The sequence below is a fragment of the Silurus aristotelis genome, assembly GCF_946808225.1.
Source record: "Silurus aristotelis genome assembly, chromosome: 13".
Classification (NCBI taxonomy): Eukaryota; Metazoa; Chordata; class Actinopteri; order Siluriformes; family Siluridae; genus Silurus; species Silurus aristotelis.
This window is the reverse complement of record NC_139586.1, coordinates 23,042,108-23,060,982: the sequence shown is the minus strand read 5'-3', so window position 1 is coordinate 23,060,982 and position 18,875 is coordinate 23,042,108. Positions and strand designations below refer to the sequence as shown.

Here is an 18,875-nt window from a genome sequence, read left to right as displayed (position 1 = left end):
GATATACTATATGGCATATTACTATTATTAAAATACTCCTAACTCACTTTGTTTAAAAAGCAGATAGGATCGATACTTCTATTTAAGAATGAATCCTTTTGATACAATGACAGTTTCGAACATATCAATACTTTAGAATCGATCCACCTATCACTATTTATTAGCGCAGTCCCTCTAATAAACCTGTTTCTAATCCAGTTCATCCTCGTCACTCCCAACGAAAACCTTAACATCTTCAGCTCTGCTTCCTTTTACTCAATGCCACTGCCTCTAAACCATATGTCACTCCCAGTCACTGTGAGAGCGAAGAACAGCTGACAACTCTTGATGTGAGATTTTCCCTGTAAAGTGAGTGGTCCCTACATAAACTTTTTCTCTTACATTTATAGGCTCTGATAGCCCATCTTTCGTTTCACCATCAGCACGACTACTAGAAAGATGGAACATGCCCTGCACCTGCTCGACGGCAACAGACTCAGCCTCATGCAGCAAAATGTCGTGAGGTATCCTCGTCAACCTGTGCAAAATTCTCAAGTTTGCAAACGGTTCCCTGCTTAATGCATCTGCCACTATATTTCTCGGTCCGGGGATGTACTGAATGTCAAAATCATAAGGCGCCAGTTTCGCTACCCACCGTTGTTCACATGCATCCAGCTTGGGCTTTGTGAGAATGTACTTGAGTGGGTTATTATCGGTCCACACAGTAAATCTGTGTCCCCGCAGCCAGTGACTGAATTTATCGCAAATAGCCCACTTCATCGACAAAAACTCAAGTCTGTGTGCAGGGTACTTCGACTGTGCATGATTTAAAGACTTGGACGCGAAGGCAATAGGCCTTGCCACGGCACATCCCTCCTGAACCTGTGACAAAACAGCCCCAAGCCCACTAGTGGAGGCATCCACAGACAGCAGAAACGGTTTAGAAAAATCTGGGTGCGCAAGCAGAACCTGACTCACCAAGGCAAACTTTAAACTCTCCAGGGCCTGCAGGGTCCTGCAGTCATCAGTCCAATCTGTTCGAGAAAGTGTATGACTTTTCTTCAGTCGTTTCACGCCTCTCCCTACTCTAGGTCTTTTCTGTCCTGTCAACAGCTGAAACAAAGGTTTAGCCAACATAGAACAATTTTCTATGAAATGCTGGTAGTACACCACCATGCCTAAAAAGGACCTGATCTTGCTTGCTGATGGTGTAATACAATCACTCTCCATCAAGTCCTGCATCAATTTTTGATGGATCACTGGCCACCCCCTCTTCAGACACAATATGACCCAAGAATTTCACAGACTTCCTCAAAAACCTACATTTTGAAGGAGACAATTTCAAATTGTGTTCTTTTAGTCGGCGAAACACCATCTCAAGCCTGTCTAAGCTCTCCTGTTCTGTCTTTCCAAAAACTAACAAATCATCTAAATAACAAAGAATGCTCAGGAAGTTCTGGTCACCAAACACAGTCAACATCATTCTCATAAATGTTGCTGGGCTGTTGCAGAGGCCCTGAGGTAAACGATTGTATTCATGAAGCCCCATTGGTGAACAGAACGCCGTGAACCTCGTCATCTTTTATGTAACGGGATGTTATAGTAGCCAGAAGTCAGATCCATAGTACTAAAGTATGCGTTCCCACCTAGCGCTGCAAGAACAGCCGCTTGGTGAGGAAGGGGATGAGCATCCCTCACCGTGCGTGCGTTCAACCACCGGAAATCAGTGCATATCCTTAAGTCACCATTTTTTTTCCACACTAAGACCAATGGTGACGCATACTCACTGCTCGACTTCCTAATGATCTCCTTGTTCTCCATTTCATCTAAAGTCTCTTTCAACTTCAAATAATGAGTAGGAGAAAGACGCCGGTATGGAAGACGAAATGGCCTGTCATCGGTAACTCTGATACGATGACAAAAACCTTTTGCTTCGCCACAGTCCAAACTGTGCCTGGAAAACACACACTCATAGTTCTCAATGAGATCTACCAGTTTGTTCTTCCAAAACGGAGACACTTCACAATCATTGACATTCAGGTCGCTTAGCCCCAGGACATCCAACCTGCTGTCACCTATCAAACTTGCTCCAGATCTAGAGCCACCCACCGTTAGACTGCCACATGACCTGTCCGAATGTACTACACCTGCATTTTGGCTAATCACTCTGTCAGTGGTTTGATCAAGGTCCTCTAAGGCGACGCAAGGATACACATCAGCCACCTTCGCATTTTTCCTCAACACAATTTCATTGTTGGTCGGGTTAATCATCTTTACTGGCAGCCAACGATCACCCCACAAAGGTGAAACAACCCTCCCAACCAGCACATTTCGATGCATGCACCGTGAAGTACTCGGTTCTATGACTACTGTGCTCCCTACTGGCAGTACTGACCCTGGAGGCAAACGACCCCAAACAAGGTGTTCGCTTCTTGGCTGGAGTGTTACAGCTGACCTCAGTCTCAGAGTACCCACCCTGTCCGGAATCGAATCACCCCTCCATCTCTCTATACATGAAAGCATGCACAAAAATTGGCCATTTTCAGAATGCACAGTCGAATCTGGTCTCTTTACCACCTTCCAAAATTGGTCTGTATGCTTCATCTGACTTATTAGAGGTTTCAAGACATTTGTGCCGAGTATGATTGGGTCTGTTTGACCCCTCACAATCAGAACTGGGACAATTAGACTGACCGCGTACAATTCAAGCTTCAGATTGCACACTCTATCCGGAGTAGTCTGTTTACCACCACAACCCACCAATACAATATCAGAAGGGCACAGGATATTCTCGTCCAGCACCCCAGCATCCCTAAGTTGAGGAAGTACTTCTGCACTCAGAGTGGTCGCCATGGAGCCACTGTCCAACATCCCCTGAATCTCAACCTTGTCCTGTAATAACACACTTGCATAAAATAATTTGTTACTTTGATCAACCTGCATACTGTTCTGAAAAATTACTGTTTTTGATTTGTCAATACTCTCACAGAAGAAGGAATAAACAGACTCAAAATCATTCTCAGAGGAATTACCACACAGCCCCACCTCGCCCTCTGTCCGAAGGGAGCCATCTAGTTTCCCTGAGGCATGACATCGTCATGCTGACCGGAACCCACCCTGGATGTTACTCTTTGACCTTCGCAGTTGTAGCTCGCGTGTCCAGCTGCAAAACACTTGAAACACAAATTATACATTTTACAATGAGCAGTCGTGCTGTGGTCACTGCTCTGACACACTCTGCATTCTCGAATCTTATTGCCCGTTCGTTTAGGCCAGGGGCCCCGCGCAGACTGAGTATTGCACAACAACGTTTTTTTAAGCAAAGACAGAACTTTATCCAATGCGTTCCCACCAGTTACGCCCACACCCTGTTCAGACTTAGAACACGAGACAGAGACATCAACGTCTGGCTCTGAGACAACCGTGGTGAATTGTTTGACAGTGTGATTTGTCAACTTCCGTTCTCTTAACAACTCATCAAGCTGCTCTTGCACCTCAGATGCGTTCCACGACTGTACAGGCTTACTCTTGAAAACAAAAGCTAACTCTTTGTCAGGGCAGTTACGAATGAACATAACCGCTACCTCTTTGCTTCTGTTATCCAGAGTTCTGCCTTCCCATTTTAAACTTTGCTCAGCTACATCTGCCACCTTGTTAAGTCTTATCCAAAAGTCCCAAGCATTCTCTTTGGGATGTGGTCTCACAGAGTAGAAGTCAGCCAATGGAATACCAGAACTGCTCTGGTCCCCGAAGTGCTGCTTCAAAACAGAAAATACCGAGTCAACAGTAGCAGTTGTTGAACCATTACGCAGCCATACTCTCATTACATCTCTGGCCCGCCCCATAACTCTGTTCATTATCTCATCAACAAGTTCAGAATCTGTCATATCAAGTTTGTTCAAATACACCCTCATCATGTCTTCCCATTCCATGACTGAGTATTTGTCTGAACTATCTCCTCAAAAGTGTGGTGGTGCGGACACCTCAGCTCTCAGGATCAAGTTCATTTTTGACGCATCAATGACCGTAGTATTTGATGGGTCAGTCCTGACACTGACACACTCCTGAAACACCCTAGCAGATGTATGATTAGAAAATTCAGTCATCATCATACTTTTTCTAATTGATTGCCCAATCTCAATATCAATTTGATTTATGAGGTTACTCATTTGTCCAGACATTTCTGACTCATTAGGGCAGAACTCAGTTACTGGCTGCAGCCTGGACTGGACTACCACACATTTCAGCTCTCTCACTGGCAGAAACATTGACTGTTCTACCCCGTCCTGTACTACAGTACTCAGGATCTTCAAATGGCCTTGTTTTGTTAGGCGTATTTACAAGACTGCCCCGCCCTCTACCCGCTGTAAATGCATTGTCCCACCCCGAATCACTTCGTTTGTCAGCCATTCTGCTCAGGCATCAGAATACTCTCAAAACACAAAAATATTAACAAAACTTAATATTTAAAGAAACCTTTTGACTCACAATGAAATAAAATAAAATAAAAATCAATTGTCCTTTAACCCTATATAAGACACAGTCCACTTTATTCTTTTTATTTTTCCTAGTCCTCCAAAAAAAATCAACTTATGAAGTGAGGTACCTTCAACACACAGTACTGTTAAAACAGTTAGATGGTGACTCTCCTCGACGATCCGGTCCGCTGCTCACTCGATCTAGCTCGGTCACCACTCACCAGTCCAACAGTCTATAATTCATCTAACTGCACCTTTAACCTTTAATATCTCCAGCATCCCATTAGCAGTCACACTCCACATCAACAAACCCGGCGGTCAACAACGATCAACCAGTCGACGGGTCACGGCACCAGTTTTGTAGCGGCTGTTCCTCTGCGTTGTGTTAATTTTTGATGGTAAATAAATAAGGATCTTCCACACAAAAGCTGGTTTTACGGGGAGATTTATTCTCTGTGCCACTCTCCTGTGTAGCAAAACCTGTGTAGCAAAACATATAACCAGACAGGCACTGTTATCCGCAATGCTCATTTAGTCTGCCTCTCTCCTCTAGTGCCATTGCAGGAAAGAGTGCAGAGTAACACAACCACTCACACTTTACAAAACACATTATATAAAAATAATTCACAACCTTATAATTATCATAAAGAAATATGCAACAGCATTATAATTATTATGTAGAAACACAACAGTATTATTGTCTTATAAATACCTGTGTAGCAAAACATATAACCAGACAGGCACTGTTATCCGCAATGCTCATTTAGTCTGCCTGTTAACCACAAAATATATATTAAGTACAACAGATAATTACCAACAGAACTCACAATAAATGCAGAGTATAATAGATATCAATACACTAGGATTTATCGTTAGTGTGCCCCAAAAATACACGTAAGCAGTACTTATTTGAGATGTACACATACAACATCGCAGGTCTCACCACAGTCCTTTAAACTTTCCCTTTCACTCTCACAGATACCCTTCTATTCTTTCGGCTGCTCCCCCTAGAGGTCGCACGTCTCTATACCACCCTGTTCTCTACATCCGCCTCTTTCAAACCAGTCCACTGTGTAAAAAAAATAAATATAGAATATTGTATATATTTATTATTAAATGTAAAATATTTATTTTCTTTAAGTCATTTTGTCAAGGCTGCTGGGAGACACAGCAGGGGGTCTTGAGAGCCGCATAAGGCTCCACATTTTTCGGCACATTTTTTTCACATTTGTGAAAAAATAATCCATAACTCATATGAACCAGTAGATGGCGGTGTCCACATTTTAAATGAAATGCGTTATTGAGTCAGTGAGTCAGATCATTTGACTCGGTAATCGAATCTTTTGGCTCATGGATGGATGGATGGATGGATGGATGGATGGATGGATGATAGATAGATAGATAGATAGATAGATAGATAGATAGATAGATAGATAGATAGATAGATAGATAGATAGATAGATAGATAGATAGATAGATAGATAGATAGATAGATAGATAGATAGATAGATAGATAGATAGATAGATAGAACTATTACATATGATAAAAATGTTCATGAGATGGTGAGCAAGTACACTAAGAATAAATATAAACATATACAGTATATGAACAAATGTTTGAGGGGTTATTAGTGCAGTATGTGTGGAATATAAAAATAGATCAAAATGATTTCCTATCATAAATCTTCTCTAAGCAGGTTAGAATCTGGGATACATTTTACAGTGATTGTTTTATTAAAGAGATGCTTATTAACTCTTTATGAAAGGCGTTTCCAGAATCAGCATATTGAAACAGAAAGAGGTAATCTAAGGTTTATTTTCAGTACAGTTTCTTTGTAACAAGGCATGGACTACACAAGACCTCTGCAAGAACCAACTAATTGAATCAAGAAAGAGCAAGAGAGGCTGGTGAAAGGTTTATTTTATAGCTACTGCTAAATTTATAGAGCAAAAACATTTAATTAAACAAACCAATGTTTCACAATATTTGATGAATAAAGAAAATAAGAGAGAGAGAATGTTGGATGATGTGGATATGGTGACACAGAAAGTGGTTATGATTCCTGCCACTCTTCTCCACTCACTCCACCCTGCCTGCACTCTTTTCTTCATTTTGTTTAGCACACTCTTCATTACTTTGCACTGTTGAAACTGAACTCCTCCACCTTCTCCACCTCTTCTCCCTGCAACCGCACCACTCCACTGCCCTCCCTCTCATTCACACACATGTACTCTGTCTTACTCCTACTGACTTTCATTCCCCTTCTCTCCAGCGCATATCTCCACCTCTCCAGGCTCTTCTCAACTTGCTCCCTACTCTCACCACCAGTGTTGGGCAGTAACGCGATACTTTTGACAGTAACTAATACTGTAACGTGTTACTTTTAAAAATAAAGTAACTTCGCTACCGTTACCGTTTGGTGCAGTACCCGTTACTTTTTTTAATTAATTAATTTCGGCTGAAGTGTAGACTACAGTCTAACTTGCTTACAGCAGCGTCGCATTGTAGGATTGGTGTATGAACCACTGTAAACACGAAGAAGACGCACTGTGGGCGTGTCTCCGTTTATTCAGGTCTGTGCGGCAGTAATGGTGAGTCGAGGCGAGAGCAAGACGAGTTTCTCAAAGTGGAAATATGCTCATTATTTCACTTTAGTTAAGTATAAAGACAAAAACGTTTAAGTCAAATGTAAGCTGTCTTTCTGGTTTGAAGCTCGTATCTACTGCGATAAACAGCAACTCCAATCTGTTGAAGCTCCTCCAGGAACTCCATGCCTGAGGAGCTAGAAGCTAGAAGCTAACCCGGTGTTCTGTTCTACATTGTTGATAGTTTTCATACTTCAGCTGTGAAATCAACATTTTTAAGAGCTCAACACAACAGCTTTTATGATGCAGAAGCCACTTTAGTTTTTGATTGTGAATATATAATTCAGATTGTTTTGTTATTTATTTCAGAAATCCTGGTGATATATTCAGTTTGTGTTGGTCTGACTTCAATAAAATAGTGTTTAAAAATTACTCTGTGTTTAAGTCAGTTTTGTGTTTGTAGACCATAACGCATAAAAGGGCATTAATGGGAACATTAAAGAAGGTTCTTTAAAAAAGTAACTAAAAAGTTACTTTTAACAGTAACGCATTACTTTTTGGTGTAAGTAATCAACAAAGTAACTAAGTTACTTTTTGAATGAAGTAACGAGTAACTGTAACTAGTTACTATTTTTTAGTAACGAGCACAACACTGCTCACCACAAATCACAATATCATCCGCAAACATCATAGTCCATGGAGACTCCTGTCTGACCTCGTCCGTCAACCTGTCCATCACCATTGCAAATAGGAAGCTAAAGCTGGAGAGCTGAAGTTGATGAGATTTACATTCAGAGTGACAATGACAGACAGGATTAGAAACAAGTTTATTAGAGGGACAGCGCATGTAGGATGTTTTAGAGACAAGGTGAGGGAGGTGAGATTGAGATGGTTTGGACATGTGCAGAGGAGAGACATGGGGTAAATCGGTAGGAGAATGCTGAGGATGGAGCCCCCAGGAAGGAGGAAAAGAGGAAGACCAAGGAGGGGGTTTATGGATGTGGTGAGGGAAGACATGCAGGTAGTTGGTGTGAAAGAGGCAGATGTAGAGGACAGGGGGGGTATGGAGACGGATGAGCCGCTGTGGCGACCCCTAATGGGAGCAGCCAATAAAAGAAGAAAAACGTTCCACAATTTTATATAATACATATTACATATATTGCATCTGCATGTAATTTGGTGTCACTTTATCAGCATTGGATTTAAATAGGAGATGTGGCTTGTTATTTTATGTTTAACATTTTTTTTTATTATTTGTAAATTGTTTTAAATTTATTGATATGTTTAAAAACATTTTGGGAGCATTTCAATGTCATCTCAAAACGAAACATTTGAAACTAAAATGACTGCTCTACTTAATCATTCTGCCATAAAAAAAGAGGAGAAAGAAACATCAAAAAAACCTTTTAACCTTCCTAGAAGCACTGTAAAATACATTATAACAAATTGGAAAAATATAGCAGGAATAAGACAGGACTAAAATCAGGCCAGCCTCCCAAAATGAGTGCACAGAAAAGAAGGGCAATTTTCCATAAGGCCTTTTACAACAAGAGATTATAGAGCTTACTGGCTGAAATAGGAGAATCTGTGCAGACCTCAGCAATCTGATCTTTTCACATAACTGGCTTCTATGTGAGAGTGGCCAGAAGGAAGTACCATGCCTGGAGAACCTGTTCCAGCACTAGAAATCTAGATCCAGGGTGGCAATTTGGACAATGAGATAATGCACAGGGCATGACTGGAACATTGCTGTCTAACATTCTTCATCAATTTGGCAGAACTGAAGAAAAGCTCAAATCTTTAAATGGACAAGTATAATTAATAAAATATGATTATTTCTGTTTCAACTTTTTACTTTTAAATAATTATGATTTATTTAATAATAATAATAATAATAATAATAATTTTAAATATGATGATGCAAGCGAGCAAAAAGGGAAATAGTCACTAGAGGGTGATTATTTTCTGGAGGCTCTGTGTCTGCATGTGTGTGTGTGTGTGTGTGTGTGTGTGTGTGTGTGTGTGTGTGTGTGTGTGTGTGTGTGCGTGTGTGTTTATTTGTTTGGTGGCCAGCAAGGTCAGTTTGTTTAAACCGGGCTTTATCATTACCCATGAGCTGTTGCACTCTTACCAGCACTGACCTGCTGAAATCTACCCAAGTTTTTTTATTTTTATATATATATATATATATATATATATATATATATATATATATATATATATATATATATATATATATATATATATATATATATATATATTAGAATAGATGTGAGATATTTTGGGAAATAAAACAAAATGGAATATGCAATTAGTATGAAGTTTTAATTACAGTTAATGATTTACATTTAAATCCAAGATTTCTCCATTATTTATAACTTATACTTATATGTTTTGATCTGATTGTTATAATTTTTTTTACCTACATTTAATTATTATTAAAGCGATTTTATTACTATTGTTATCTCTTGTACTTGCTTTGGTAAAATTTGCTTTAAAATCAGATGTTCTATACACTTTATTCTCAAATAATAAATGTTATTTGTTAAAGTTAAGTGCAGAACTTTATGCTAGACAAATAAGTGGGCGGTAAAATGAGCAAAAAAAGTGAATAGTGTGCTCTTGTATCAAATATTAACTGCCTTATCATCGGTTTCAAGGTGAGGTGTCCACCAGAGAGACAACTTTTGGAGTTTTTGGAGTCACTAAACCATGTCATCACTAGATTACACATAACCATGCCCACTGGGCATGAATACTATAAATGTTTGCATCTATACAGCATCATACAGTATATATGTCTAAATCATCATTGTAACGATGTAATCATCAAATGTAAGGTTCTCTTTAATATCAAGCCCCGTGGACATCCAATTTATAAACAAAACACTCACTTTCACTACACTGATTATCTAGAATTATGCTATTGGCTTTAGCCAGATTTACTGGCATACCTTTGTACAGTGCCAGACTGTAAAAACATCAAATATTTGAATAGAAACGTCCTTGTCATTAACTGTGATAAAAAAAAAATTGTAAGGCAACAAGTCCCTGGTCACAGGTTCTAATGATTTTCATAGATTCATAGGATCCATGAATGCACTGCTATATAGTCATTTTGGGCTTTAAGAACTAATCTAAATCCCAAAGAAGAAAACCTACATGTAATTTTTTAAATGATTTCTACACAGTTCTACTGGTGACAGGCTGCATTTTGCTCTTAAATGATCTCACATACATGCAAATGGAATTAGGACATTAAGAACATTGCAATTATTTGAGCAACACAACCCACATCCAGGCTGTGCTAACATCACAATATCATTATGAAGATTATCAAATGAAGAAAAAACAAATGTAGCTAAAGGGTGGGCTGTAAGACAGAGGTCCCCAAACATCAGGCCACAAACCAGTACCAGGCAGTGGATAATTTGGTCCACCGGGCCACACAGATTTTTTAATTTTCATTTTATTGACGTTTGCATAGTTTGAAAGATGACCACTTCTGCCTATTCAATTTTCTGCACTACTATACAGTTTATGCATTGATAAATTAAGCTGTTACTGATTATAAGTTACATTTTCAATGTATAGGTAATAATTCATATAAATATATAATTTTATTATTAAGCTGTCAGGGCCAGCAAGGCCTTCTCTGTTGGACTTAAATATACCAGAATCACTGACTTATATTTGAATATATTATTGTCTATAAATATGTATAAATTCGCAATATACTTTTGCAATAGTCTATTTTTTCATTCTAACGTGATTCTTTCAGGTTTGTTGCTGCAAAAAGTGTCTGTATACATTCAAGTTTCTCTCCAATTATATTTCAGTTATCACATAGTGTGTTGCTGAGGTCAAACGTATCTATCTGCTGTAAGGCCTTCAGAAATTAACACTGCAGAGACCTGATAGCTTCAAAGACATAAGAGTAGAGCTGTTGCTTTAACCAATTAGATTATGGGTTGGTGGCACTGAGGCCCTTAAAAGGAAGCCAGTAATGTCAACAGTGAAAGGAGACTAGTTGAATTGTGTTAAATGTGTTTTTACTTAAGGAATGGCATTCATTCTTACTGTAGGAGATACCTGTCTGTGAAGCAACCGCTCTGTTACGCTACTTTTCTCTATGATATTAATGATTTCTAAATACATGGTATCATAATATCTGATTATAATACTGATAATAATACTATAATACTGATGATAATACTGGTCTGAAAACCAGCCAGTACCTGATGTGACCACCATTTGCCTCATGCAGTGCAAAACATCTTCGCAGAGAGTTGATCAGGTTGTTGATTGTGGCCTGTGGAATGTTGGTCCACTTCTCTTCAATAGCTGTGCCAAGTTGCTGGACATTGGTAGGAACTGAAACACGCTGTTGTATACCCCGATGAGGACGACGAGCATGCAGATGAGCTTCCCCGAGACGCTTTCTGACAGTTTGAGCAGAAATTCTTTGGTTACGCAAATCGATTGTTGCAGCAGCAGTCTGGTTGGCTGGTCTCAGACAATCTTGGTGGTGAAGATGCTGGATGTGGAGGTACTGGGTTGGTATGGTTACACGTGGTCTGCGGTTGTGAGGCCGGTCGGATGTACTTACCAACATTCCACAGCATCTTGATCTGCCACACCTATAAGGTGGATGGATTATCAGGAGAAGTGCTTACTAACACAGATTTAGTTGGATTTGTGAACAATATTTAAAAAAATAGGCCTTGTGTGTACATAGAAAAAGTTTTAGATCTTTGATTACAGCTGATGAAAAATGGGGTCAAAAACAAGTGTTGCATTTATAATTTTGTTCGGTGTAGAATGTACTCACCTTTGACGTCTATTTTGACAATAATGGCTGAATTTTGAGTTATTTGCAGAGGACAATAAATCTGTACTGCTGTTTAAGCTGCATATTGACTTCTCTAAAATATATCCACGTTACATTTCTATAGTATTGTCCCTTGAGAAGATATATTAAAATGGTTGCTGAAATGTGAAGTGTACTCACTTTTGTGAGATACTGTATACTGTAAAGTTTTTACAGTAAACTGTAAAGTTTTAGCGTAAGGTAAATGGCGCAAATGTAAATGTTATACATTACATTACATTATAAATAGAGATAGATAGATAGATAGATAGATAGATAGATAGATAGATAGATAGATAGATAGATAGATAGATAGATAGATAGATAGAGAGAGAGAGAGAGAGAGAAAGAGAGAGAGAGAGAGAGAGAGAGAGAAACATACATACACATATATATATATATATATATATATATATATATATATATATATATATATATATATATATATATATATATATATAAAAATGCTTATGGCAGTTTGCACTTAAACAGTAAACAGTAAACAACAGTAAACAAGTTAAGCATGGTTTTTGATTGTCCATGAAGTGTCTGTGTGCGGTCTGGTGTGGTGTAAAGTGTCAATAAGTGTCCGTGTGCAGTAAGGTGTGGTGTAAAGTGTCCTTGTGCGGAATGGTGTGGTATAAAAAATAAGAATATAAAAAATATGAAATGTAAAGTGCACTGTGCTGTGCGAGTCCAGTGTCTAAAGTGTCGTAGCACGAAAAGTGAGATATGTGCAGGGAAAAAAGGTCTGATGATGGAGAGAGTGGGCTAGTTTTTTAGATCCTGGGTGTTTCCTGGTTTAAACTCTGAATGGCCTGAGGGAAGAAGCTCCTCCTCATTCTCTCTGTGTTTTCGCTTTCAGGGAGCGGAGGCGTTTCCCCGAACGCAACAAAGAAAAGAGTCCATTGTTGGGATGGCTGAGGTCCTTCACAATCTTCCTGGCTCTGGTCCGGCACCGCGTGCTGTAGATGTCCTGCAGGTTAGGGAGTTAGGTTTAGATGGTACGTTCAGCTGAACGCACCACCCTCTGGAGGGCTCGCCTGTCTTGCATGGTGCTGTTCCCGAACCAGGAAGTGATGCTACCCGTCAGAACCATCTCAATGGTGCAGGTGTAGAAAGTCTTTAGCACCTGAGAGGGTAGTTTAAAGTCCCTTAAGCGTCTCAGATGGTACAGATGCTGCCGGGCCTTCTTTACCAGGGTGTTGATGTGACAGGACCAAGACAGGTCCTGTGTGATGTGAACACCAAGGTACCGGAAACTGTCCACTCTCTCCACTGGGGGCCCGTTGATGTTTGGAGGTTGGTATGGCACCATCTCTCCAGGTTTTTAACCTCCTCTAGGTAGGCCGTCTCGTCGTTGTTGAAGATCCGGCCCACCACAACAGTTAGTATGTTAGTTCTCACTCTCCAGTGTTCTGTATTGTTGAAAGATTTATGATCAAACTCTTGATGTCACCTAAATGAGGATGGGTTCCCCTTTTGAGTCTGGTTCCTCTCAAGGTTTCTTCCTCATAACATCTAAGGGAGTTTTTCCTTGCCACAGTCTTGCTCATCAGGGACAAATGCACACCATTCACCTTAACTGTTGATTTGTGTAAAGCTGCTTTGAGACAATGTCTGTTGTGAAAAGCACTATACAAATAAACTTGACTTGACTTGACTTGACTTGACTTGACAACAGTGTCGTCAGCAAACTTGATGATGGTGGTGGAGTTGGAAGTGGCCACAAAGTCATATGTGTACAGTGAGTACAGCAGGGGGCTCAGAACACAACCCTGGGGAGCTCCAGTGCTGAGGGTGAGGGTGGATGAAGTGTGTTTTCTAGACATTATGTCATTTTATAAACATAATAGTGTACAGTATTCGAACAAATACATCGATTAAAATGTTATTTCTAACGTTTCTGAACATTCGGTTCCTTTGCAGATTCCCACGAATTTTAAGGTAATCCACAACTTGCTGTTAGTCACGTTCTAAATGAGAACCCGTGAATTTTCCGAGTCGCGAGTTCCGGAATATTATATATATAATATTAATTATATACAATGATATTTAATTTATATATATATATATATATATATATATATATATATATATATATATATATATATATATATATATATATATATACACACACACACACACACACACACACACACACACACATAAATATAATATAATATAAATATATATATTATATTATATTAAAACTTGCGTGATACTGCAAATTAGGACAACAACTTGTTTTTGTTTGTTTTTTTGTGGAAAAGCCACTTCCGGGGCGTGTTTTTTTGTGTTGGCTCCTCCCAAAGCCGGATTTGGAGTGGATTTGTGTGATCCCTGTTTCCGGCTCGCTCTCCGCAGCGCGGCTCGGCAGGAATTTTTAAAGCCGCCTACAGCTCGTGCCCTCGCAGTGTGAACACACCGGGTCACCTCAAAGTCATTTACACTTTAATCACTTAATTTTTTAATTTCTCAAACAATTTCACCTCCTAAATAGAGTCAAGACATGGCATCGGACTGCCAGTTCATCGATTCCATCTCCAAGCAGGAAGACGGGGAAGAGGAATTTGAGCAGATGTTGAAGCGGATCGGTGGAAAGGGGAATATTTATTTGGTAGGAGACGCGGACGGAGAGAACAACTGCAGTCTTTTCCAGGAGTTTATCATGGGCATGTTTCACACCGAGGTGCACATCCGCAAGGACAAAAATGCAAACCTCGGCAACAGGAACATCAAAAATGCCGCTGCGGAACACTGCTCTGATGCCAGCAGGGCTCCGGGGAAAGGAGACGAGAACGCCGACGTGGACCAGAAACGCGCCGCAGCCAAGCGCAGATTCTCCGCGCACAACGGGCGGGCGATCCGCTGCGCCGTCATCATCTTCATCTTCAGACACGAATACATTCAGAACAAGGTGAATAACCAATACCCATGGTTTTATTTATAGCTGAAAAGTGCACCTTATTGGTCAGATCGCCAAGCGGAAATAAAACCGTATTATTACATGACATTGCAATCCCGACTGGCCATAAAACATCTGGGGATGTGCTGTTAAAGCAAACCAATCAACAATTAGATAGAGTTTATATACAAACCATTCCAAAGGTTGTCACATTTTCCAATAGATAGATCATTTCTCAAATGAAGTCGAAGTTGGATAGATGTTCAGTTCTCACTAGATTCACAATTTGCCAATAATTTTCTGTGCTTGCCATGTTTCCTATAAATGTCCATCCCAACCTTACAAACGCTTCCTGATCCAAAAAATATTTCAATACTTTCAACTGTTCTCAAAAACTATGCATTAAACATTTTTAGGCTTTTTTAGTTTATTAATAAGCATTGATTTCCCCTATAAAGGTGCATTTTACTGGTAACATGTACATTATATCACAGTGAAATTCTTTGTTCGTATATCCTAGTCATGTTAAGAAGCCGGGGTCGGAGCACGGGGTCAGGGCACGGGGTCAGCCATGGTACAGAGAGCCGTGTTCACGGGTCCAAGAGTGGCAGCTTGGTGATACTGGGTCTTGATCCCAGAGTCTTAACCACTGAGCTATCACATCCCCTACATCCCAATGTATGGAGACTTTTCGGGCAATTAGTAATTTGGGTTTTCAAATGTAATTAAATTCTGTGCTTTTATAGTATAATGAAAAGCTGTGTGATATAGGGTTAGTGTCTCTGTCTATTACTTTTGTTTACTGTCATTTATATTTATATATTTTTTACAATTCCCACTAGAAACTAAATGTTGTTTATTTTTGTATATATTAATTAGAAATTTTTCTTTATTGTCGGAATGAAAAGGTTTTTTTAAACAATATGTTAGAAACGCTAGTTTTCACGTAACCCACTGTGTTTTGTCAGCATATTTTTGTTGATTTCACTTTGACTCGTTTTGCTCTTCCAGGCGAACCATGTGTGTATGGAGGAGATCCTGAGGGACATAAAGGTTCGAGTGAAGAAAAATCACGGAGTTCGTCAGGCGTTAATGGGCCTTGTTCATGCCGACACTGAAAGCTCAGAGTCTCATGAGTCTGTCACACTCCTTAAGGAGACAATGAGATCTGTGTTCATAAAACATCCACATGACTCCATATGGACTGGCCATTTTATTCCTAACACTGCAGATGCCATCGAGAACATCAAGAGGAATGTCTGCAAAGCTGTGAATGTGTCTCAGAGTCCAGGTTAAGTAGCACGTTATTCTAAAGTGTTGATACATACATAACTGTTTGAAGGAAGCATGATCTCTACATTTCAGTCATAATAAAGGAGGCGTGGCCTCTGCATCCATATTTCAGCAACAGAAGTGTTGTCCTAGTGTCTCCCAAAGTAAGATACAGCGTGTGTGTAACAGTAAAGAAGGCATGGCTACTGCATCTCTGTTTTCAGTAAAAGAGGTGTGGTCTTTGTGTTAGTCGAAGAACTTGTAGTGTTTGCAATTTAGTGGCAGCACGTGTTATTCTCAGCAAAGGATGCGTGGTTTTAGTATATCAGTCTCGGCAAAGGAGTCGTGGTCTCAGTATATCAGTCTCAGCAAAGGAGGTTTGGTCTCAGTAAGTCAGTCTCAGCAAAGGACGTTTGGTTTCAGTAAGTTAGTCCCAGCAATGGAGGTGTGGTCTAAATGGGTAAGTCTCAGCAAAGGAGGCGTGGTCTCATTGAGTAAGTCTCAGCAAAGGAAGCATGCAATTAATATCAACAGTCTGCTACAATGGCTTACGACTGCAGTTTGCATTAACAGTTCTGCACTAAGCAGCCATCGGGACATTTGGTGGCACTTAGATGATGATGGGTTTCTTTTTGAGTCTGGTTCCTCACAAGGTTTCTCTCTCATACCGGCTCAGGTAGTTTTTTCTTGCCACTGGCTTGCTCATTAGGGATAAACTTATAAAGAACAAACAAATAAACACTAAACTTTCATTTATTATTTCATTTTATAACCTCTTTATCTCTGTAAAGCTGAACAGTGTTCCTTGTTGTGGGTTATACAAAAAAGCTGAAATGCACTGAGGAGCTTGTTTACAGTGACAGTTTGTGTCACAGCCACTCAGCGACAAAGTTCGTTCATTCCATGGCACAATAAAATGTTCTACTACTTTCATACTCTTGTCCTGTGTCTGTTACCTTCTCAAAGGCATTTACTTTTTTCCCCCAAAAGAGCACATAATTTTAGTGCAGAGTATGAACAGTGAATTTCCAACTTCCAACTAGTACAAAACAAAGTAAACTCCCACCTTAAGGGGGTCTCTATTGTTTTTGTCCTCTTTGTAGCTTGAACACATGGAGAGTTAAATTATGAAATGATGTCACACAGCATGGAAGTAATTAAAAGTAAATATGGTAATAGTAAATTTTTCCAGTTTCTATTTTGGTACTGTGGAAAGTCAAAATTTGGCCACCAGCCTGAAGGGAAATCTTTTGTTGTTGTTGGACAAAAAAAAAGAATACTTTCATGTAGCACACACAATTCCCTCTTTGTTTTGTCTCTTTTGTAGATAACATCTTGAGCCGCAAACGAAATATTTTCTGGCTGTTGTTACAGCATTGGATAAGGAGAGGACGTACAGAACGAGCCGGAGCGGCCGCACATGTTCAGGCACAGAACGGTAAGCCGGAGTGAAGCCTTAGTGATCTTCTGACATGACATGACCACTGTCCAGTCTTACACTCACCCTATCATTCTCTCCAGGTGATCCTGAAAGCCCAGAGGAAGGAATTCCATTACAGACACAATCCAAATCACAATCCTGACATCAGGTTTATTAACAGACTGATAAATGACCAGATGACCTGTGAAAGGCACCAAGCTAAAATGTACCTGCTGTATTTTTGATTTATTATCACATAGGAAGGGTGAAGGAGCATTGGGTTATGAAGTTTACTGCTGCTGCTGCTTTGTAGTCCATCAAAATAAAATTCAGGACCTTTAAAGTCTTTGCTAACATTTTTTTTGTCTTTGATGACCATAAGAAGGGCATCAATCACCAAACAGTGCCGCTATTACAGATTTAAAGGGAGTTGGAGTACAGTTTTTATACTTGAGCTGAATTACACTATTTGGACAAACATTTGTGGACACATGACAAATTAAATTTAAATGTGTTTTTCTTTTTTTTTTTTATATATATTTTCTATTTGTATTTAGTCCCCATGTTCTGCTATAGTAACCCCCACTCTTCTGGGAAGACATTTTGCTAGATTTTGGAGTGTGTTTGTAGAGATTTGTGCTCATTCAGCCACAAGGGCATCAGTAAAGTCAGGTACTGATGCGCAATCAACCTTCCAATTCATCCCAAAGAAATCCATAGGGTTAAGGTCAGCTCTATAGCAGGCCACTCAAGATCTCCCACACACTTCCAACCCATGTAAACCATATGTTAATGGAGCTTGCTTTGTGCGCAGTGGCGTTGTCATGCTGGATCACTTCTGGCTCTCCTAGTTCAAGTGAAGGGGGAAAAAAATTTAATGCGTCCAAGGACATCCTATACAATTGTGTGCCTCAAACGTTGTGGTAACAGTTTGGGTAAGAACCAGATATGGCTGGAAATGTTGGGTGTCCCAAAACTTTTGTCCATTTAGTGTATGTTATAATATAGTCAGGTAATATAAACTAAAACAGTCTAAGATATTAATTAATTGATGAATAAATGTTGAATTGTATGTTAACATATTAGCCATTCAAATGTCATTTTATTAGAATTGTATATTTAATAAGTCATTGGTGTGTTAAAGTTCAAATTTGTTTAGTTCAGTATTTAATTTCATAGGCATTGTTTTGAGGTTTAATTTTAATTGTTTGAATTTTTATATTTTAGTCTCTGTTTTAGTTTCCACAGTTTTATTTGCATACACAGATTTAAAGTGTTTTGTTTAACTTTCAAAGTAAGGAATTTGTTACCAGTCTAATCTACAAATTATGTAGAAAATTAAATTACTTGCTAATATCTTTC

At 39.4% G+C, this 18,875-nt stretch overlaps 1 protein-coding gene and 1 long non-coding RNA gene across 2 annotated transcripts in view; both read left to right on the top strand.

Annotated features, from left to right (window-relative positions):
* LOC310736125 overlaps positions 1-18,875 on the top strand; it is a 261,350-nt gene extending 242,475 nt beyond the window's left edge. Inside the window, exon 2 of the long non-coding RNA XR_014536463.1 lies at positions 18,241-18,875. This is a non-coding gene — a long non-coding RNA (uncharacterized lncRNA). The remainder of the gene's footprint in view (positions 1-18,240) is intronic.
* Positions 14,230-18,875, top strand: LOC310736024 (uncharacterized protein). Its single transcript, XM_083559409.1, has 4 exons — positions 14,230-14,833; positions 15,833-16,112; positions 17,421-17,531; positions 17,615-18,875. The coding sequence occupies exons 1-4, from the start codon at positions 14,426-14,428 to the stop codon at positions 17,674-17,676; spliced, it is 861 nt and encodes a 286-aa protein (XP_083415535.1). The 5' UTR covers positions 14,230-14,425; the 3' UTR covers positions 17,677-18,875.